We start from the raw sequence: 23,019 nt of genomic DNA, 5'->3' as shown, positions 1-23,019 counted from the left end.
TCGGATTTAACTGTAGGATTAAAAGTATTATATGAATGCCTGGCTGAAGAGATGCGTCTTTAATCTAGTTTTAAACTGGGAGAGTGAGTCTGAGCAACGAACAGTATCCGGAAGACTATTCCAGAGTTTTGGTGCTAAATGTGAAAATGCTCTCCCTCCTTTGGTGGATCTGGATATCCTAGGTATGACCAAAAGCCTCGAATTTAGTGATCTTAAAGAGCGCGATGGATTATAGGGCGATAGAAGATCGGTTAAATAGACTGGAGCTAAGCCGTTTAGGGCTTTATAAGTCAGTAGCAATACCTTGTAATTAATACGGGACTTTATAGGTAACCAATGTAGTGATGATAAAATCGGTGTTATATGATCATATTTTCTTGATCTAGTTAGAACTCTAGCGGCGGCATTTTGGACTAACTGTAGCTTGTTTATTAAGGATGCAGGACAACCGGCTAATAACGCATTACAGTAATCTAGTCTCGAGGTCATGAATGCATGAACTAACTTTTCTGCGTCAGAAACTGATAGCATATTACTTAGCTTAGCAATGTTTCTAAGGTGGAAAAAGGCTGTTCTTGTAACATATGAAATATGATTTTCAAAAGACAGGTTGCAGTCTAATATAACACCCAGGTCTTTTACTGTAGAGGATGAAGTAACAGGACATCCTACTATGTTAAAGTTGTATTGTGAGAGGTTTTGTGGGTGGTTTTTTGAACCGATAAGTAGTACCTCTGTCTTGTCTGGATTTAATAAAAGAAAATTATGCGTCATCCAATCTTTTATATCTTTAACACACTCTGTCAATTTGGATAATTTAGCGTTTTCATCTGGCCGTGATGAAATATAGATTTGAGTGTCATCAGCATAACAATGGAAACTAATTCCATGTTTCCTTATAATATTTCCAAGTGGCAGCATATATATTGAGAATAATAGAGGGCCTAACACAGATCCCTGCGGCACTCCATAGTTTACTGGAGTTATGATAGATTTTTCTCCATTTAAATAAACAAAATGGTAGCGGTCAGATAAATACGATCTAAACCAGCTTAATGCTTGTCCTTGAACACCAGTATAATTTTGTAGTCGATCTAAGAGTATTGTATGATCTATAGTATCGAACGCAGCACTAAGATCAAGTAAAACTAATATTGAGATACAGCCTTGGTCAGAAGCTAAAAGTAAATCATTTGTGATTTTATTTGCGGCCTGAACCCAGACTGAAACTTTTCATAGGTGTCATTTTCTTGTAAGAAAGAGCCCAGTTGAGCGGACACAACTTTTTCTAGTATTTTAGACATAAAAGGTAGATTTGAAATGGGTCTATAATTTATTAGATTATTCGGATCTAATTGTGGTTTCTTAATGAGAGGTTTTATAACTGCCAATTTAAATGTTCTTGGAACATGACCTAAAGATAAAGACGAGTTAATAATATTGAGGAGAGGCTCTTCCACTACAGGTAACACTTCTTTCAATAGTTTAGTTGGTATGGGATCTAATAAACATGTTGTTGTTTTAGAGGAAATGATAAATTTATTTAACTCTTTTTGTTCTATAGTTGAAAAGCACTGTAATTGTTCTTGCGGCGTGATAATTGAGGCTGAATTATAAGGCGCGATTGAGGATTGAACGTTTACAATTGTGGTTCTGATGTTTTCTATTTTCTCAGTGAAGAAGTTCATGAAATCATTACTACTAAACTGTAATGGAATACTTTGTTCAGGAGACATCTGTTTATTTGTTAGTCTCGCCACGGTGTTAAATAAGAACTTAGGATTGTTATGGTTGTTTTCTATTAGTTTGCGTAGATGCTCAGCCCTGGCCGCTTTTAGGGCCTTTTTATAACGTGACATACTGTCTTTCCATGCGATTCTAAAGACCTCTAAGTTGGTTTGTTTCCATTTACGCTCTAAATTACGGGTTTCTCTCTTTAGAACACGCGTAGTACTGTTGTACCATGGTGCTTTACTTTTCTCTCTGACCTTTTTTAATCTAATGGGCGCAACAATATCCAATGATCCAGAGAGAATGGTGCTCATAGTGCTAGTTAATTCCTCAAGTTCATCTGTTTGTTTGGGTTCACTGAGCAGCTGAGACAGATCCGATAAGCTGTTTGAAAAATTATCTATGGTGGATGGAAGGATTGTTCTGCCTAATCGATAACGCGGCGCAGCATGATATATTACAGGAGTACGTAATATGCAAGTTACCATGTAATGGTCAGTGACATCGTCACTTTGTGGAATGATATCTATATCGGTTGGATCGGTTCCATGTGATATAATTAAATCGAGTGTATGATTAAATCGATGAGTCGGTCCGGTAATGTTTTGCTTGACCCCAAAGGAGTTTAATAAATCAGTAAACGCAGCCCCTAACGCATCATTTTGATTATCTACATGGATATTAAAGTCTCCAACAATTAATGCTTTATCGAAGTTAACTAATAGGTCTGAGAGAAAATCTGCAAACTCTTTTAGGAAATCAGCGTAAGGCCCAGGCGGTCTATATACGGTAGCCAAGGCTAGAGATAATAGGGATGTTTTTCTATCATCTAAGAGCGTAACATTTAGTACAAGTACTTCAAATGAAATAAACTTATAACCCGTTTTCTGAGTAACATTGAGAAAATCTCTATAGATTGTTGCAACACCGCCGCCACGACCATTCAGACGGGGCTCATGCTTATAGAAGTATCCAGGAGGAGTAGACTCATACCCCTTTTCCACCAAGGCAGAGCTGGTGCTGGTTCGGAGCCAGAGCCTAGTTTCAAATCGGTTCTTTGTTTTTCCACCGCCAAAGCACCAGCTCCGAACCAGTAAAACTGGTTCTTAAGTAGCACCAAATCATTGCAGGGTCTAAAACGGAGCCAAGAAAGAACCGCTTGCGTCAGGGGCTGGGGGCGGGGTTACCGTGACCAACAAGACGAATAGAAACTTGTGACCGCCATTTTTAAATAGCAGCTAGTCGAGCTAATAGCAGCTCGATTATAATATCCGTCTATGTAAGTTACGGCGAGCTGCACGAACGCGTTGGATTCCGATGTATTTTTGCAAATCCATGAGCATCCATAGTATTACAACGTCCGTTATTGTTGATGGCTTGTTCGAGATGCATCGGAGCGGCAGGGACCGATCGGAGTTGCAGGGTGTTTGAAGAGCACACGACTCCTTGTGCTTTTAGATCGCTATCGCAGTGCTTTGATGTCACGCGGCGATCGATCTGCGAGAAGCCGATGCATCTCGAACAAGCCTGGCGTGTTTGTGTTTGGCGCTACCGCACTAGCGGTTGCTGGGCAACATGAGACGTATACAGTGACGTAAGATCTGGCTCTGTTGTGGCTCTCTAGCCGGTGGAAAGGCAAACCGGTTCTAGTAAGCTCGTCAGTCGAACCAACTCTGAACCAGCTGTGGCTCTGGCTCTGAACCAGCACCCGGTTCTTGTTGGTGGAAAAGGGGTATCATTTAAACCAAAATAATCATTTGGTTTAAGCCAGGTTTCAGTAAGGCAAAGTACATCGAAGCTATTATCTGTGACTATTTCATTTACAATAACTGCCTTAGGTGTGAGTGATCTAATGTTTAGAAGACCTAGCTTTAAAAATTGTTTTTGATTACCAATAGCAACATTTTCTGGTTTAATAACAATTAGATTTTTTCTAGATCCTGCAGTAGATTTATGATTTGATCTCACTAAACGAGGAATAGACACAGTTTCTATGCAATGTTCTACACTATTTATATCAGTTAAATTGGTGCAGCAGAGACTATGATTTGGACTTTTGTTTACTAGTCAAAAGGTATTTAACATTTTGGAGATGTTATCTGACAGAAGATCCGATCCGAATCTGTTTGGGTGTAAGCCATCAGCACGGTAAAGCCTAGGACGCTCCCAAAACAGATTCCAATTATTTACAAAGAGAAGTTTCTGCTCATTGCACCATGACATTAACCATTCATTAAGCGCAAATAATCTACTAAACTTTTCATGACCTAGTCGGTACGTGGGAAGCGGTCCTGACACAATAATCGTTATATCAGGCGATGTGCTGCGTACCGTATCGATCAGATTCCTGAAGTCTTTCTTCAAAACTTCCGTCTGGCGCAGTCTGATGTCGGCCCCTCCCGCGTGCAGGACAACGGTTCCGACGCGCTCGTTCAGAATCTCGGGAACGTGAGCAGCGATTTCAGAAACACGAGCACCAGGAAAGCAGTGACTATGCACCTTACTTTTATTTAACGTAACGTGTACGTGTCGAACGATGGAATCGCCGATGATCACAGCATCGCGTTCTGTTTCGCGAAGAGGGGAGAAGCGGTTTTGTGTGGATATCTCGAAAACCGGGAGGGTCGGAGAGAGTTTTCTTGGTCTAGACCTGACTCGCGACTTCCGCTGCGGAAAAATCCAGGCTTCGTGATGGCATGTTGGAGCCGGAGTGAACGAGACCATGGCTGATCGCGACCTCGACGTTCGGGACCGATGTTGAGGAACGCACGGAGTAGACGAGGTCGGAGTCAGCGGGTTAGTAACATTAATCTCTGATTTGTGTGCCTCGGCGCGCGATGTTTCGAGAGCCAAACGCCGGTCTATCAGCTCGGCTTTTCTTACTAAAAGGTCGTGGATCTGTTTCTCAACAGCTTCCAGCTCAGACTGCACCGCGTGCAGCTCAAATGTGTCCTCACCTGCACCAAAAGGTAGACTACTTACATTTGATATATTCGCCATTTTAACAGATGGACAGTAAGTTAAGTTAGCAACGACGCTACCAGTGGTGCTATCAATATTAATACTAATTTATGGCTTAAGTCTTGGATATAATCCGTCTTTTCAGTGGTACGGGTGTAGAGTAGACGCACGATAGGTGAAAATTGTTTGTTTGTAACTTAAATGAGTGCGGAGAAGACGCGTTCAGCCGTGATCCACGGACGTAACCTATAAGAGTATCCAGCGTTGGATCACAAGGCTTGAGACGCGTCTGCTCAACAATCCGCGTTATAGCTATGAGGTGAGGAAAAGTAGAAAATGTTCGTTGTAAGTGAGTTTAAAGAGAAATCAAGAATTATAAATCAATCGATGGAGCTCCAAAGACAACAACGCGCTCAGACGCGACGCCCTGTGCTCTTCACAGATGAAAGCAGGTTCACACTGATCACATGTGACAGAGTCTGGAGATGCCATGGAGAACGTTCTGCTGCCTGCAACATCTGTGAAGAGCACAGGGCGCCAGTGGCGATTTTGCCAATCTTGGTGTTCTCTGGCAAATGCCAAACGTCCTGCACGGTGTTGGGCTGTAAGCACAACCCCCACCTGTGGACGTCGGGCCCTCATACCACCCTCATGGAGTCTGTTTCTGACCGTTTGAGCAGACACATGCACATTTTTGGCCTGCTGGAGGTCATTTTGCAGGGCTCTGGCAGTGCTCCTCCTGCTCCTCCTTGCACAAAGGCGGAGGTAGCGGTCCTGCTGCTGAGTTGTTGCCCTCCTACGGCCTCCTCCACGTCTCCTGATATACTGGCCTGTCTCCTGGTAGCGCCTCCATGCTCTGGACACTACGCTGACAGACACAGCAAACCTTCTTGCCACAGCTCGCATTGATGTGCCATCCTGGATGAGCTGCACTACCTGAGCCACTTGTGTGGGTTGTAGACTCCGTCTCATGCTACCACTAGAGTGAAAGCACCGCCAGCATTCAAAAGTGACCAAAACATCAGCCAGGAATCATAGGAACCGAGAAGTGGTCTGTGGTCACCACCTGCAGAACCACTCCTTTATTGGGGGTGTCTTGCTAATTGCCTATAATTTCAACCTGTTGTCTATTCCCAATTGCACAACAGCATTTGAAATTGATTGTCAATCAGTGTTGCTTCCTAAGTGGACAGTTTGATTTCACAGAAGTGTGATTGACTTGGAGTTACATTGTGTTGTTTAAGTGTTCCCTTTATTTTTTTGAGCAGTGTATATAAAGGTGACTTGACTATATTAATAGGGCTTTAAGAACAATAATTTGTATGTGACAGATGAATCAATGTAGAGCATAATTTCAACAGCTGACAACAAATGCTTATTTTTTTAACAGCAAATATTCAAAAATAACTTTTGTCAGTTTTTTAAATATAAATTTATTATATTAAAATTAGCATTGAGACAAATTCTATAAAAATCATTCAACATATCTTCCATAACTTGAGAACAGCTAAAAACTTCAGAAGCCTATTACAAACCATTTCTTAAGTGATTAAAAAGATTAAAAGTTATAACAAGTTCATATATATATATACACACAAATGAAAAGATTAAACTTCATAAAGTTAAAAACATCATAAAAATTCATAAAAAAATGTACAATATAAATTTTAAAAAATATAAAAAACCATTTAAAAAAATATAAAAAACCATTTAAAAAGAACACTCTTTATCGCTCTAAGACCATGCAACTGCTATGCGAGATTATTTACATTAAAATAATAATTGCAGTAACCAATTATTCATAATCATCAAATATTATGTACAAGTTTTTCTGTACTGCTCAGTTATGAATATAAAAACTAGCCTCTGAACTGGCTTAATATATTTCAGCATAACATCGTGCTCAGTTAAACCAATCTAACAGCTTCAAAGTTCTTGAGAGCATGTATGTTTGCACATGGTGTGTGTGTTCAACGGTTCATGGTAATGGTGATGACTCCAAACGGTTCAGTCTGACACACACTTAACTTCAGAGCACCGAGCACCTCTGTAGAACAAACAGATCACATGTCACATACATACTGAGAGACAGTATAAAGCAAACACCAACCTGTCTCATGTCTTACCCAGTATTTTGTAGAACAGATGAGCTGTAGTGCTGCGCTCGGCCTCTGGGGGCAGCAGTGAGTGGAAGGAGACCTTCTCAAAGCGCTTGATGTAGCCAATGATCAATCTGAAGACAGAAAGAACGACTGAAAAAAAATCTAATCATACACACACAAAGACATGTTCAGCTACTAAGTGCCTCTTCGAACCTGAGCAGGTCAGCGGTGGTGATGTCACTCATCCCGGGCTCCGTCTCTCCCTGTGGCAGTTCAACATGTTCCTCTAATATCACCTCCATGGACACAGGAGCCTCTTCTATAGGAGACCTGCACACATAATGTTTATTTCACAGGATTTCATGCACCAACAGTTCTTTTCACAATGTGTGCATGTGCCATAAGACCACATGACGTACAACTGCAGTCCTGAACATGATGCATGTTCTGACATTTAGTGTTTATTAACTGTGTCTATTTTGATGCATTTTGTTTTTCCTTTAGCAATTTCTCACCATCTGTTGGTGGGAGTGATGTGGTCACTCTGAGACTTGTCTCCTTTAGACACATCCAGCAGCACGTCAGAACCAGCTGGACAAAAACACACTGGATTTTAATGTCTGTCCATAGACACTGATTTTTATACTGTATAAACTGTATATTCTCTCCACCAACCCTAACCCTATCCCTAAACACAACCCCCACAGAAAACTCTCTGCATTTTACATTTTCAATAAACAAACAAACATAATTTAGTCTGATTTATAAGCTGTTTTCTTCATGGGGACCAAAAAAAAAAAGGTAAAAAAAAACATATTTTACTTTCCTTGTGGGGATATTTGATACCTGACCTGTAGTTTGATTGACATTTTGAGCATAGAGGCTAAAAGTGCTAAGACAGTGTGTCTTATACATCACACTGAAATCACATTGATTTTATTATGTTTGTCACCTGAGAGTTCAGACAGAAGCAGAGCCGCCTCATCAGACTCCCTGACCACCTAAACATTCACAAAACACAGAAAGGAAAGCGAGTTAGAGACAATCTTGTGAAAAAGTACTCTTAAGCATACTTTTAAATACAGCATTTATTACGGAAATAATGTACTTTAAAAAAGTATTCTTAAAGGGTTAGTTCACCCAAAAATGAAAATTCTGTCAGTAATTACTCACCCTCATGTTGTTCCAACCCCGTAAGACTTTCGTTCATCTTGGGAACACAAATTAAGATATTTTTGATTAAATCTGAGCGCTGTTTCACTCCTCCATAGACTTCTACGACACTATAACTTGCTGGCCCAGAAAAGTTATTAAAGAGATCGTTAATATAGTCCAAGTGACTCCAGTGGCTCAATCTTAAGTTTATAAAGCGACGAGAATACTTTTTGTGCGCAAAAACAAACAAAAATAACGACTTTATTCCACTTTTCATTTCCGTCTCTCTGGGCCTCGAGTCTTTTCACGTAGTGTTTAAGCGTAGCGCGTCTGTGTTGCACGTCACCACGTTGGCTCACTATTGGCCTACTTTATAAACTTAAGATTGAGCCACTGGAGTCACTTGGACTATATTAACGATGTCTTTAATAACTTTTCTGGGCCAGCAAGTTATAATGCCTTAGAAGCCTATGGAGGAGTGAGCCAGCTCTCAGATTTAATCAAAAATATCTTAATTTGTGTTCCGAAGATGAACGAAAGTCTTACGGGGTTGGAACAACATGAGGGTGAGAAATTACTGACAGAATTTTCATTTTTGGGTGAACTAACCCTTTAAGTGCAGACAATGTAATGTTTTTTGACACTTAAATTAAATGCAGTTAGCTGAACCTCAGATTTTGTTACCCACACAAGTAGGACTTGCGTAATGTTATCTTATGTAATTTTATAAATATTTCTACTTTGAAATATGGTAAAGTGCACTGCCGAATGTACTGAGAAGCATTTTTGGTAAACTATGTAAACTTGTATGTCATACATTTGTAATTACACATTTGTTATGATGATGTTGCAATTCAGTACATTTCAAATATATTAACTTTAAATGTAATATTGAATAACACAGTTAATATTATAACAAATCAAGTACTTTACATGTGCTTTCAGTGAACTTCTTCAAAGTGCGACAAAAGATTATTAAAACAATGTTTTAAAATATATTTTAAAGTGAAACTTTTAATTAGACATTATTACAAAGTGCTCTTTTTAAAAGTGTACTTCAGTGTGTTAAGAAACAGTCATGAAAGTGTTCTGTCTTTTAGTACACTTAAGTGGCATTTTATTTTTATTAATATAATATCTGAACAGTTTTAAAAATATATACTTTTAAGAGTTGAAAAGCACATTCAATAAAATTAAGTGCACTCCTTTTTTTGAAGTGGCTAGCACAAACTCAATGGACCCTATTTACTTTGTTAGCGCAAAGTAAGTAACTATTAGTTACTAAGTAACAATTAATCTGTGCAAGTTAATCCACAATTTTTTTTTGTCTTCGTCATCTTTAACCAAAATCTGAAAATGTACTTCCCATCAGGAATGGCCGTCCGTCTCTGATGACGTCAGTTTGACGGCTTGGGTAGCCTACTTTTCTAGATCCAATCATTTCCCAGCAGAAAACAAGCCACGTCCTCTATTTTTTCTCATTCAACTTCCGGTTAACGTAGTGTTTAAAAGGATAGTTCACCCAAAAATGAAGGTTCTGTCATCTTTTATCGTTCTATCATACATTTTCATTTATCACATGAGAAGATAGTGAGATTCTCATTTTTGTTTGAACTAACCCTTTAAACATCAATAGTGAACATGCTTATAAAATGTGTGTGCCTGAAAATAACCTTGAACTCTGAAAGATTAATAAATCAAGTCTCTGACATGACCAGATAAGCAACCTATGACTTCTTCACCTCTCTGCTAGACTCCCGACTCCTCTCCGTTCCTCTTACTCTCTCCATGTCCAACTGCTCACCCTCCTCCTGCGTCCGCCGTTTCCTGGAGGGACGGGGGAGGGTGGAAGAAACGCTGGAGGATTTCCATAGCTTCTGGAGATCAGGGTGGATGAGCACTGCAATGAAAGGTCAATCGTTATAAGAGTGGAGTGTATTAGTGTCCACATCAACTCACAATATGTGACCCTGGATCACAACACCAGTCACAAGTCACACGGGTATATTTGTGGCAATAGCCGACAATACATTGTATGGGTCAACATTATAGATTTTTCTTTTATGCCAAAAATCATTGGGGTATTAAGTAAAGATCATGGTCCATGAAGATATTTAGTAAATTTCCTATCATAAATATATAAAACATTTATTTTTGTGAGTGAATGCAGCACAATCGCGCACATAAATGACAACTTTAAAGGCGATTTTCTCAATGTTTCGATTTTTTTTTCACCCTCAGATTCCAGATTTTCAAATAGTTGTATCAAATATGGTCATACCCTAACAAACCATACATCAATGGAAATCTTATTTATTCAGCTTTCAGGTGATGTATAAATCAAAATTTAAAAAAAATGGACACAAGCGACTGGTTTTGTGGTCCAGGGTCACATATCATTCTGTTTATTCTAAGCATGCGCTGCGGTTATGTCGCATGCCACTTTAAATGCTCCAGCTTTTTAAAACAGGATGGATTCTGATTGGCTGTCAATGTTTTTATCGCTCATCAGCTGAAAAAAATCCTGAAAGTGATTCCAACGATGTCGCTTCTCTGTGCCGTTATCAGTGAGGTTGTGTTGTGGACTAGATAGTTAGATATAGTTATTCGAACTATATCTTTATCGTTACACTCATCGTCCTTGATGTGATCGGGCCTTAAGGTGCTTCCTGACTCCTGATAAAACTGCTGAGCCTTTTGATGGTCCAATGGTTTCATTATTAAGATCTATTAAACTGTCCAGTGTGTGATAAAGGAGCTGATGCAGTAGTTTCTCTGTTTAGTTGAGAAGTATTTGTGCTGTTTAAGTGTTGGAATAAAAAAAAAGTGCTTTCTAGAGCTGTTGATGACTTTATGCATGATGATATTAAAACAAGTTTATATATGAGCAAGCATATAATTTATGAGAGGTGCTGGTGTTATAACGTACTGTTACACGGTGTGCTGAGCAGAACTGAGGCTGATGCTTTCCGAGAGGAAGAAATACTTAGGAGTGCATCAGACTATGGAAAAAAGAGAAAGAAAAATGGAGACAGATGGACAGAAAGAGAATCACATTAGCAAATCATTTATGATTAACAGGGTTGGGGGAAAAAAATAGATTCACCACCAAAGTAGATGCACTGCAAACATAGATGCAATTTTTTTCAAAAGATTTAAATATTAAATATGATTAAAATATTACATTCACTACCGTTTAAAAGTTTGGGGTCAGTAAGATTTAAAAAATATATATAGTTTTATTCAGCAAGGATGCATTATTAAGGCATTAAGCCATTATTAAGCTACATTGATCATAATAAGAAATCAGCATATTACAATGATTTCTGAAGGATCATGAAAATATCCTTTATACTGTTTTCAGACAATTTTATAAAAAAAGGTATATTACCAAAGGTTGCCAAAATATAATTTCTATTTGCAGTAAGAACATGTTTTAGTATGGCTTTTATAAGGAAGCAAGAGAGCCACTTTAAAGATTTGCACTCATATGCTGTTACTGAAAAATTTAGATGCATCAAGAATCGTTCCTGTAATTACACCACTGCTTCCTCAAACTCCATCAAATTAAATCCTGACTTGCCTAAAGATTTCTAGCACTACTGATTAGATTAGTTATCTTTCACAAAGTTCCCACCAGAGATTGGGTTTCAATCAGAGGGTTGTTGATTTGTTGTCGCATTGCATCCTGGGTAATCTGTGTGTTTTGGTCGGCGAAGATCAGTTGCCGGTTGCGACCTCGCCTCTTTGGATGCACAGATTTCTCAACTAAGAGTTTCTGAAAAAGAGGGACAAAATGGAAGAGTGAGAGGTTTTTAAACACATTGTAGTGGACTATGTAACTGTCTTTGCTACAAAGGCGTTCACGCTTCAGAACACATATGGATTATGTAACACCAGAGCATAATGGGCAAGGTAATGTGGACATGGCTTCACACACAAACCTCACTGGAGCGCTCCATCTCGACGTCTCTCTCACTGGCCTCAGTGGTTGGTGGCATGGTGATGGGGGGAGGGGTCATCTCCAGAGCGACCCGATCTAAGGTGACCTCCGTAAGACGCCCATTCCTCTCATCCACGATGCACTCACTGTTCTTCAGTCTGCAAACACACATTCAGTCATGGTTCAACACAAGGAGAACGCCATTCAACTCTAGTGGCCAGTTCGGGCAAACATTATGGGCTCCATTAAACTGTGCAGTCAAGGGATTCTTTATTTCTTTTTATCTAGGTCAAGGACATTTGGCCCAACAACTATCATTGTCTGTCTAAACTGATGTTTATATAGAAAAAACCCAACAGCTTTGTTCAGACAGGCAGCGAAGAACAGATTTTTGGTGAAAGAAAAACATGAAACACATGTAAATATATTTTTGATGAAGCACAACGAAAACCACATTCACATGTGGTTTCAAATCGATGATTTTAATAAGTGAATAAGTGCATGGTTTCAGACACAACTTGTGCATTCATCTATAAACTACAGTAATGCCTCCAAGCTTATGTTGTCATTTCCACAATGACACTCTCAGTTGTTGTAGAAACTCTTGCCATTGTGCTGAAGCTTAAAAATATTGACTACATTGTCTGAACAAGCAGGTCTTGCTTAATTTCAGTGCAGACAGTCAGTCCTAAAGACAAGAAAATCTGAATTGGGTGCAGTGTGACTAACCAAATTTGAATCAACAGCAGTACTTCCTTCATCCATTTCATCTTTATGTCCTTTATCTCATCTTTATGCTACTCACTGTTCTATAGAGACCATAGCTGGATCCATATATCCTGATTTCTCCCCTTCTGTCACCCTCTCTCTCTCCTTATCTTCCTCATCTGAAGGAGCATAGAGGAAAACATGTGACTTTTAGAATCATATCTTTATAAAAACGTGTTTGTTGCTGGCAATTACAGTCACCTAAGTAATCCGTATCTTTTTGGCATTTTCTGTGCTGAGTTTTAGGGTAAATCTGCAGAACCAATATATTTCTAATACACTACCATTCAAATCTTTTGGGTAAAAAGGATTTTCTTTTTAAAGAAATTTTTACTTTTATTCAGCAAGGATGCATTAAATTGATCAAAAGTAAATCTCCGCAAAAATATTAAGCAGCACAACTTGAGTAATGGCTGCTGATTCAGCTTTGCATCACAGGAATATATTACATTTTAAAATATATTAAAATGGAAAACTACGGAGCCCCTAAAGGGACCTTTGCAAACATAAAAATATACAGACTTTCTATGCTCACGTCACGAGAAACTTTTGCGTGCACACGAGAAAACTATCGTGATTTCTCGTGAGCACGTGAAAGCCTGTATATTTTTATTTTTGCAAAGGTCCCTTTAGGGGCTCCGTAGAAAACAGTTATTTTAAAATCTAATAATATTTCACAATATTATTGGTTTACTGTGTTTTTGATCAAATTTCTTTCAAAAGCAAAATCTTACAGACCCTAAACTTTTGAATGATAGTTAATATGCTAAATATATGTTATAACTTAACTTGCTTTAATAAACATGTATTTTAAATTCAAAATAAATTTCATTTAAACTTCCAAATGCCTTAATATATTACAAAATGTACACCAAGGAGCAAGAAAATTGTATATTTTGGGTTAGGAATATATATAGATAAAAAAAGATAAGAAATAAGTCAAATGTTACATAAACATACGTTGCAATTTATATTGATAATATATTTTCATATTTCCCAATATTGCAATGGATGGTAAAGGTAAAATGTGTAATATTTAATAAACAAATGTACAGGGGACGTGTTAGTTCGTCAGTACCACAGTTAGTTCGTTCAAAGCGTTCTGCAGACTTCAGTGGGCAGTAATGATCCGCGGATCGCGATGGATGCTACGTATAATCCGAGGGTCAAGCGGGCCAAGTAATAAAAAATAACATTCAAATTAAATGCGGGTTGATGAGAGATAAATGGAACTCTCTTTTTACGGTAAAATGCAACGAACGTGTATCACTCCTTTACTTTTGTTTTCAAAAACAACAAATATCTCTTCAGGGAAATACAATCATATGCCTAGAGCAATTCGTAGTGCTCACTATATAAAACACAAAAGAAAAAAATAATGAGTGTTTTTCAACATAATGATGGAAATCATTATTAAAAAAGTTTTAAAACATATCACGTGTTAAAATGTTTTTTTTTTTTCGTCAGGCACTAATTTGCAGACTACGCAGTTGCAGGGTTTAATGAGCAATGGAAGCAAAACGGATCAGTGTGGGAGCATTTTACTGAAATAGTTAACCAGGACGAATCAAGTGCTGGGTATGTGATATGTAATGGCTGTGAAGCGCTGTATGTATATGACAATAAACATGGGGGAAAACGCTGATAAAATAGCTAGCGGTATTCGCTATGGTAAACGCAAGTAATGTTAGTGAGGAGGACATTGTTTCTAATTTATTATCCACACTGTTTTTAAGATTAACTTTAAAAGAAAAGCTGTAATTAATTGGCAAAGGAAGACCGACACCAGAGCTTAATTTGGTGCAGAAAGCCAAAGCTTTTGAAAACATTTCAAACCCAGTAATTATAAGCGATACCTCTGGATGACAGCATCAACCAACAAGCTAAAGCTTTACCGCTTGAATTGTTTGCTGTTTGGGTAAGTTATTTAAAATGTAATAAGTCACGTGCCAACAGATTTTATTCTGGCCGTCGCTGCCACCGTTTTATATACGTTAAGCTTTATTTGAGAAAACAGTCATTTTGCAGAATTACTGATCAATCTGTAAATTTACCAACTCAGCGACCATTATGCACATTTGCTGTAATTCATTTAATAAGGTGCTCTGAAAATGCCAGGATCGCTGTTCACTGTCTATGATGCAGAAGTATCTGTCGCTAATTAGCTTTGATCTTGGTGCTGTCATTCTGTGTCAGCTTACATAAAACTTTATTGGTTTTGCGTGTCATGCGTTTTGCAACCCGGCCAGTTGATTTGAGGATAATGAGGATTTCTTACATTTTGTTGTGATGACTCTCAAACTCACTGTGCTGATTGCTTGTTACATTTCTTGTCAAAGGCAACTTATGCAGTATTATATAGAAGAGGACACGGTAAGCTAGGCTAATTTTAGGCTCAGTTTACTCTTTACCCAATAAGGGAAGGGGGGGTGAGAGGGCAAAGGTTCAAGAGTCACGGTTCGCTACTGCAAATGGTTCCAACCTTTGCTTGGGCTGATATTTATTTTCTTGTGTGTGTGTGTGTTCTGGGAAGTTTCAGTGACAGAAACAGTGACAATTTATATTTGAAGGGAGTAAAGCCTGTGTTTAGGCTATTAAGGAAATGTAATTTTGCCAAAGAAGAACTTTTACTTTAAACAAACATTCATTTAAAAGCAGCCTACTTCAGTGTAATAGAATACCATATCATCACGTTTAAAGGTGCTCTAAGCGATGTTGGGTGACGTCACTTCTTGTTGACTTTCGAAGTATTGTCAAACAAAACAGAGGCTAGCTCGACCCTCCCTCCTCCTCATCCCGTCCCCTCCCTTCCGTGCTTCCTGAAACAGTCATGAACGCCAGACTGGATTTACCCACCTGTCCAGCAAAAACAGAGCCACCTGAATGTCGGATTGGAAGCCCTTCTGCCGGTGGAATTCTCGCCACCTTTCAAAGGCTTTTCCGATGTAAATTCGGGACTTCACGCATTCCTTCTCCTTTTCCCTCTTCTTTGCTATTTGTTCATCGGAACGTCGTCTCTTTGGTTGTGTGTTGGCCATGTCAAAATTTAATTCTAACGTTAGCCGTTGTCTAGGACATCTCTCCTCTAACTTCCCTCTTCATGCTTCTCTCTCCTCCACTCCCCACACCCCCCTTCATGTGCACGTGCACTAACCCCCCAACCCCCACCCCCAAATCATTCTTGTCGGTTATTGGCTGGAACACTGTTTGTTATGTTTCGTGGTCCAGGCTGGGCCAGTTTGTTTTTGTTGCCATTTGTGGAGCCTGGGCTGTCTACAGAGACCACGTTTTTTTACAGTGTGTTCAGGGGACAGGCAGCTAGCGGATAGTGAGGAGATGTTTGCTGTATGTGACAAAAAAATGTTTCAGCCTAAAAAACATGTGACATCGCCTAGAGCACCTTTAACACTGAGAATCTGAGTAATTGTAATGTGACGATAAAGTGCGGATCGGGTGCGAATATCAAAATCAGAGAAAATCATAGTTTGGGTGGGTTGCGGGTGGGTTATTTATTTTAAAAAAATGGATTCGGTTGAAGTTAGAGCTGATCCACGCATTTCTAGTGGGCAAAGATTCTCTGTGGGCCTGTGAATGGCTAATAATGACAAATGTTAATTGAGATTAGTATTTATATGTGTCAATCATTCAGTGCATCCATGTATCTATCAATCTCACCACCAAGATGGAAAAGATCTTGCTGTTCCATGAGCATGTCAATCTCATGAGCCGTGGCTTCAGGTAACTCTGCCCCACCAAACTGGAAAATGATCAGAAACATGAGATTGGGAAACAGCATATGAAGTGTGTGGTACAATAAACGAAGATAAAAAGGAATGAATAATATCATCTGGTGTTATTCGTGACTAAGCCTCATGTGGGTAGATGATCTCATCTAAAACTTCACAAAGAGCCGTATGAATTTTGTGGGGGCAAATGGTACAGAAGTGCCGTCATGCATTTGGTTTGAGCAAAGGCTGCGGACACAGACTCAAATATAGATCTCTGTGTGTTTTTTATTGCCAGTATGGAGGAGTGAGATGCATGTAGAGTGAAAATCACCTCCGTGCCGAGCACAGGCACCAGCTCTGCATCTTTGATGGTGATTGATTCAGGAGAAGCATTGAGGTCTTGAAAGGGAAAGAGAAGGAAAGATTAGGTGAAAACCATAAAGATAAACTCTTTGACCCACATCAGTTTTTGCGATATTTCAAAATCTCACCTTTAGGTAATGTAATTTCCTTTCTGACCACCAGAGAAGGTGAGGCCTCCATAAATTCCTGTGACAATAAACAATAAATTATTGGCTGAACTGCCTAGAAAAGGTCGAGATTAGACTAATGTGATGTGTTTGCGTTAAATTCACTTTAATGAACTCTTCAGTTTGGAAGTGAGGTTTTTTGAATATTGCTAGTGGATCCAATTCTCTACGATATTCTGGTCTCTACTAGATATAGCTCCAATGAATAATTCATGCAAACCGTATGTATATGCTTCAGTTTATCACCTGAGATGACAAGGAAGATCTAGGCAGATCACAATCAATCCCCATCACTCCAAAAAACGGTTCCAGTGCCCATTCAGCCTCCTCTAGCTGGAACAGAGAGTCAGGGACATTCAGCACCAACCTAGAGGGAAACACAATCCCAGAACAGCAACAGTAGTGATATAAACAGCTGTCACGGGTGTATCAAGAATAATATGACGTCTGTGTCAGAATGAATAACATTAGTGAGACAACATGACAGTGACAACCCTGAATCTGACCTGTCAGTGTCCGGCATGTCAATGTTCAAGTGTCTCTTTGAGCGAAGCAAGCGCTCGATGGTCTGCTGGACCTCCTCTGTGGGGAAATCAAACAGAAAACCATTCACTCCATTTCAATATAATAAAAACACATTGCCAGACAATGTAATGGAATACTATGCCTGCATTCATTTGTTACAAAAGGAAAATGCATTCACTATATTCTTTAAAACATTTAATGTTTTAATTTAAATGTCTTTTTATAATGTGTCAAGGTTTCTTGCACCAACATTTTTTTATTTAGTTGTAATTTTATTTTAAATAACTATTTACAATAGTTATTTAACTCTCTGATCCTTGAATAAAATAAAAAATATTAAAATAAAAAAATGACTATAAATGAACAACAAATACAAATAAATTCAAAATAAACCTAGCTGGTTTTGCTACTGTACCTTTAAGACTTTTATACTGAATCTAGATGTCCTCTGTAATGATTAGGTAACCTATGTGTACTGGCATATTTATTATTATTATCAAGGTGGTATACTTAACAGAATATTAAATAGGCGATGATTTGTAAATGCACTTGTTTTGATATCATAACCCTGATGATTTCTTGTCTGTTTTTGCAGCTTTTATTTTTTATAAATGATTTGGGTTTGACTGATAAGGGAGCTGAAGTTTGTCTAGATAGTGGGAAATATAATCTTCCATACATCACTTTAAGGTCATTTGATATTCAAATTAATTCTGTTTGATTTTCTCCTGCTCATAAATTCAATACCTCCATAGATTATTAAGCTGTTTGTTCAGGTTGTCCACTTTGAGACACTTCCATATTTAAGCGAGTGCATCTGTTTGCACATCTTTACGTACGCGCGTCTGCTATTCTCTGAAATCTCTGTGTCATTTTGATGAATGACTTCAATCTCAGCTTATTTGAATTGTTCCCTTGCTTATCGGTTCCGTTCAAATCTCTAAACGCACTCAATACATGACAGTGTTTTATAGTTATACTACAGACAGAAGATCTCACAACAGCATTCATCTGTTCATGAGGGCAAACAGTGTTTTAAATTTTAATAACTGAAGCAGCCAAATCTCTATTCTGCTGATTCAGCTGATCAATACAAGATAATGTTGTGTGCTATTTGACCATATGGGCTTCCCTCACATGGTCACGTGAAGACAGATCTCAGACTCATTTGGACCAGCTGAGAGCACAAGAGTCACATCAAGTACTTGCATGTATGTTTTGTTGGTCCTGTATTGCACATCCTTTGTGGAAAAAGAAGTGTGCTTTATTGTATTGAATGTGCACCTATGGCGTACTTCAAATCTTAAAAGTATCATTTTTAAAAATGACACAAAAATAAATATGAAATAAAAGGCCACTTAAGTGTACTTAAAGAGAGTACACTTTCATGACTATGTTTCTATCCCTTTAACATGCTGACGTACACTTTTAAAAAGTGAAAAAAAATACAAATAAACTGAAGTTTAAATTGGTTCTGGCAATTTACCAGTAAGGGAAGTTGTAACATTCCCAGTAAATTACCGGTATATGCGCTGTGTGAACGCGGAATGAAGATTACCGTTATTTTGTACGCACGGGGTCAGAACGCGCTGACGTAAGAAGTGATTTGGGCCAATCAGAAGCCGTTGAAAGAGAAACGGCTCTAGGCCATTCATAAAATTATGACGCAGATGACGCGTTTACTCAGCACTGTTTACAAATGTCTTCAAATTGAAGTGATACGGAAACGAAAGCGCTTCTCCTAGTCTGGGCGGATGAAGAGATTTGTTAACAACTTTAGAGGTCACATCCGGTTAATGACATCATCACAGAGTTTACCGGTATTTTGGAACTGATGTGTGAATGGTCTGTCACCGGTAAAAAGCCAGAACACTGTTGCTTGTGTGAACAGCACATTTTTTAATTTACCGGTAAAGTCGTTCTGGCAATTTTACGATAATTTACCGGGATTGCTGTGTGAAATAGACAAAAGACAATATAAGTAAATATGAATTTACATAAAAATTTACTTAGGTCTTACTTGGGTGGGTCAAAAAAGAATTCAGCTAAACTGCATCTATACAAAATTCAAACCGTACCTTTTTATTTAATTGCAAATAACATGCAATTAAATGTGATGAACTGATTACATTCAGCAGCACTTTTGGACTACAACGCGATTTTTCCATATCTTGTGAAGTCACAATGTTACTCATTTAAATAATCCCCGCCCAAGGAATTCGCAAGAAAGTTGGCGAGGCCCGGCTGAGCTGCATTCGAGAAAGACAGTGTTTTCTTCCAATCACAACGAACTGGGCCAGCTAGCCAATCACAGCACATTTTGTATTTTGGAAGGAGGGGCTTTATCGAAATCGGCATGTTTGAGCCAAACTGGGGAAAGAGGTGCTATAATAATGTTAAGTATGTGGAAAAATAATGCGTGAAGCATGAAAACATTTTAGTACACTGCAAAAAAATTGAAGACTTCATAAAATTGCACAATAGGACCTCTTTAACAACCGCTTTTGATGGTGCACTTGGAAATTTGTCTGATCCTTGACGCGATTGCGGATAGCAACGCAAAGTTGATTCTGCGCTAATTTGATCTAATATTTAATGTTTTTTAAAATGTAGATTTATGTAGTCAAGTCAAGTCAAGTCAACTTTATTTATATAGCGCTTTTCACAATACAGATTGTATCAAAGCAGCTTCACAGTATTAAATAAAATAGTACATCAGTGTGTGTTTCTGGTGTAAAACATCCACGTTTGGTAATGCTGATCAATAGCACTGTTGAATCGATTAATCAAATTAAGTATCCCCAACTGAGCAAGCCAAAGGCAACAGTGGCAAGGAACCGAAAAACTCCATCAGGTGACCTAATGGAGAAAAAAAAAAAACCTTGGGAGAACCCAGGCTCAGTCGGGGGCCAGTTCTCCTCTGGCGTTTATGAAGTAGAGACCGGATTAAACTGTAAGATTAAAAGTATTATATAAATGCCTGGCTGAAGAGATGCGTCTTTAATCTGGTTTTAAACTGGGAGAGCGAGTCTGAGCAACGAACAGTATCAGGAAGGCTATTCCAGAGTTTTGGAGCTAAATGTGAAAATGCTCTCCCTCCTTTGGTGGATCTGGATATCCTAGGTATGACCAAACGCCTCGAATTTAGTGATCTTAAAGAGCGCGATGGATTATAGGGCGATAGAAGATCCGTTAAATAAACTGGAGCTAAGCCGTTTAGGGCTTTATAAGTCAGTAGCAATACCTTGTAAATAATACGGAACTTTATAGGTAACCAATGTAGTGATGATAAAATTGGTGTTATATGGTCAAACTTTCTTGATCTAGTAAGAACTCTAGCGGCGGCATTTTGGACTAACTGTAGCTTGTTTATTGAGGATGCAGGACAACCGGCTAATAACGCATTACAGTAATCTAGTCTCGAGGTCATGAATGCATGAACTAACTTTTCTGCATCAGAAACTGATAGCATATTACGTAACTTAGCAATGTTTCTAAGGTGGAAAAAGGCTGTTCTTGTAACATATGAAATATGATTTTCAAATGTAGCAAATGAGAATCCATAAAATTTTTGACTGTATTTTGAGATAAATGTCCTGCTAATGTTTTTCAGTTTTGTTCAAGGTAATTAAAGCAACAGATTTTCAATAACGGAAGAATATGTATAAGTATGGTATTTGGGGTAAAATGCTGTTGGGGCGAAAGGCACAATAATTAACATGATAATAAATATCTGTCTGACTTCCATTTGTTGACATGACATGGTTAGATTCAGATGGTAAATATCATATATTAAGTTGGGTGTCCAGCTTAGAGATAATCATCATATTTATGATGAAACCATCATATTTAAAAAAAAAATAATTTTATCATATCATATAATAAAATATCATATTTATTGTTACAACTGTAAATCTATATTGAATTATTATGGGATCTCATTCAATGCTTTAAATAATTTTGTTTCTGTATTTTTAAAATGAACATATTTTAATGAATTATTAATTAACTAATTTAATGAATATTTATTGAACAAAAATCAATTCTTTCATTGATCAAAATAAACAGAAAATAGTCCAAACTTTGCTTAAGTGATTGTTTTGAACAATTATTAACTTAGACAATATTAAAAACATATTACTATTGCTAAAGTATTTGTGTAAATACTCTGTGCCTTTTACCCTGTGTGTTGGTTAAAAGACCCACCTTGCCACCTTATTCATTCATAAGATTTTTAAACAAAAAAAACACTTTTATGATTTAATTTTTCTTATGGTGTGCCACTGTGCCTTTAGCCCCGTTGTACCCTACCTTTTAAAAGTATACTAACGTGTACTTCTTTTTCTCAAGGGATAGTATACTGTTGGTGTGTGTTGCTTTGATCAGTTTTGGTAGGACTGCAGTCTTTTAATGGTGTTTTGTAGAATAAATGTTAAGCAAAACGGTACAATCTACACTAGCAGTCAATGCTTCTACAGTAGATGAGGACTATCTCACCCAGCAGAAGAGCACACTGGCGATGGTAGACGATGACTACGCCATACTGAAGCTGAGAGGACAGGTAAAGAGAGAAACGGGGCCGGGGAAGACTAGGATGGCTTGGAGGAACCTGGACCATCACGTAATCCACAATGTCCTCACTATAATATAGACACAAACACAACGTACTGATTAACATTTAAAAAATATGACAAATTAACCTGAAAGAAAGAGCATGATACATTTTCACCTCACATTAATATGGTGATATTTTGAAGAAGAAACAAAGATTTCTCTAACCAAGTGCGCATGACATTGACCTTGAGGTACTCTCTTCTGGAAATCCTGATGCCTTTAGTGGCTGCCAGCCTGAAAACAAAACAAACAAACCTTTATTCAATGTTTTGACATAGTCCACTGTTCTTAATTTCAACAAACAAAACTTCATTCAATGTTTTGACATATTCCTCTGTTCATAAACGTCCTGTTGACTCAAATTATAGTGTCTCTGTAGGTTCAACTGTACATATTTTGAGTACATATTTTGTGAGGTTAGCGAGTTTCTAAAAAGTTTTAAAAAGTTTCTAAACGCTAACGTTACCTCAGCGTAAGTTACCTTTTGAAACTAACAGCCAATAAATGAATGTTGGTATTGTTATTATTATTTATTAAATTCGTAATCGTGTTTATAATGAAGTGTACATACCAGATAGTAGAGAAGCAGCCAGTGTGACGCTGAAGCACGTTTGGATAATAAAACATTTTACCTCAGAGTTCGGTTCAGTTCACAAATCTGAACACAATCGATATCTAATTTAAAAATCTAATCTGATAACCTTTGGTCACACTTTACTTCAGCCAAAACACGCGGAGATAATGTGAATTTCCTCAGATACGCGCTAAATCAATACAGAGATGTTTTTTCTTCAGTTAGTTCTGTGAGGATTGATTGACAGCTGCGACGAAGGCTGCGTCTCAAAGCATAGTGAGCTGCCTACGTAGACACCATCTCGTCTCTGTTCGAGGCTCAAAATGCTGTCTATGTAGGCAGCCCGCTAGCTTTTGACACACATCCGATGGTCTGAGGGATTGTTAAT

At 38.1% G+C, this 23,019-nt stretch overlaps 1 protein-coding gene across 1 annotated transcript; it reads right to left on the bottom strand.

The window, feature by feature from the left end:
• Positions 1-5,933: 5,933 nt before the first annotated feature.
• On the bottom strand, positions 5,934-22,937 carry rec8b (REC8 meiotic recombination protein b). Its single transcript, XM_081352475.1, has 18 exons — positions 22,629-22,937; positions 22,223-22,291; positions 21,941-22,083; positions 17,425-17,500; positions 17,165-17,285; positions 16,880-16,937; positions 16,720-16,787; positions 16,336-16,417; positions 12,698-12,779; positions 11,894-12,050; positions 11,587-11,727; positions 10,879-10,951; positions 9,692-9,849; positions 7,747-7,795; positions 7,310-7,385; positions 7,008-7,124; positions 6,819-6,925; positions 5,934-6,739 (listed from the first exon to the last, which is right to left on the bottom strand). The coding sequence occupies exons 1-18, from the start codon at positions 22,682-22,684 to the stop codon at positions 6,663-6,665; spliced, it is 1,710 nt and encodes a 569-aa protein (XP_081208601.1). The 5' UTR covers positions 22,685-22,937; the 3' UTR covers positions 5,934-6,662.
• Between the last annotated feature and the right edge of the window lie 82 nt (positions 22,938-23,019).

The sequence above is a fragment of the Scardinius erythrophthalmus genome (assembly GCF_964197995.2).
Source record: "Scardinius erythrophthalmus genome assembly, chromosome: 22".
Taxonomy (NCBI): Eukaryota; Metazoa; Chordata; class Actinopteri; order Cypriniformes; family Leuciscidae; genus Scardinius; species Scardinius erythrophthalmus.
This window is presented reverse-complemented; position numbering and strand designations above follow the sequence as displayed.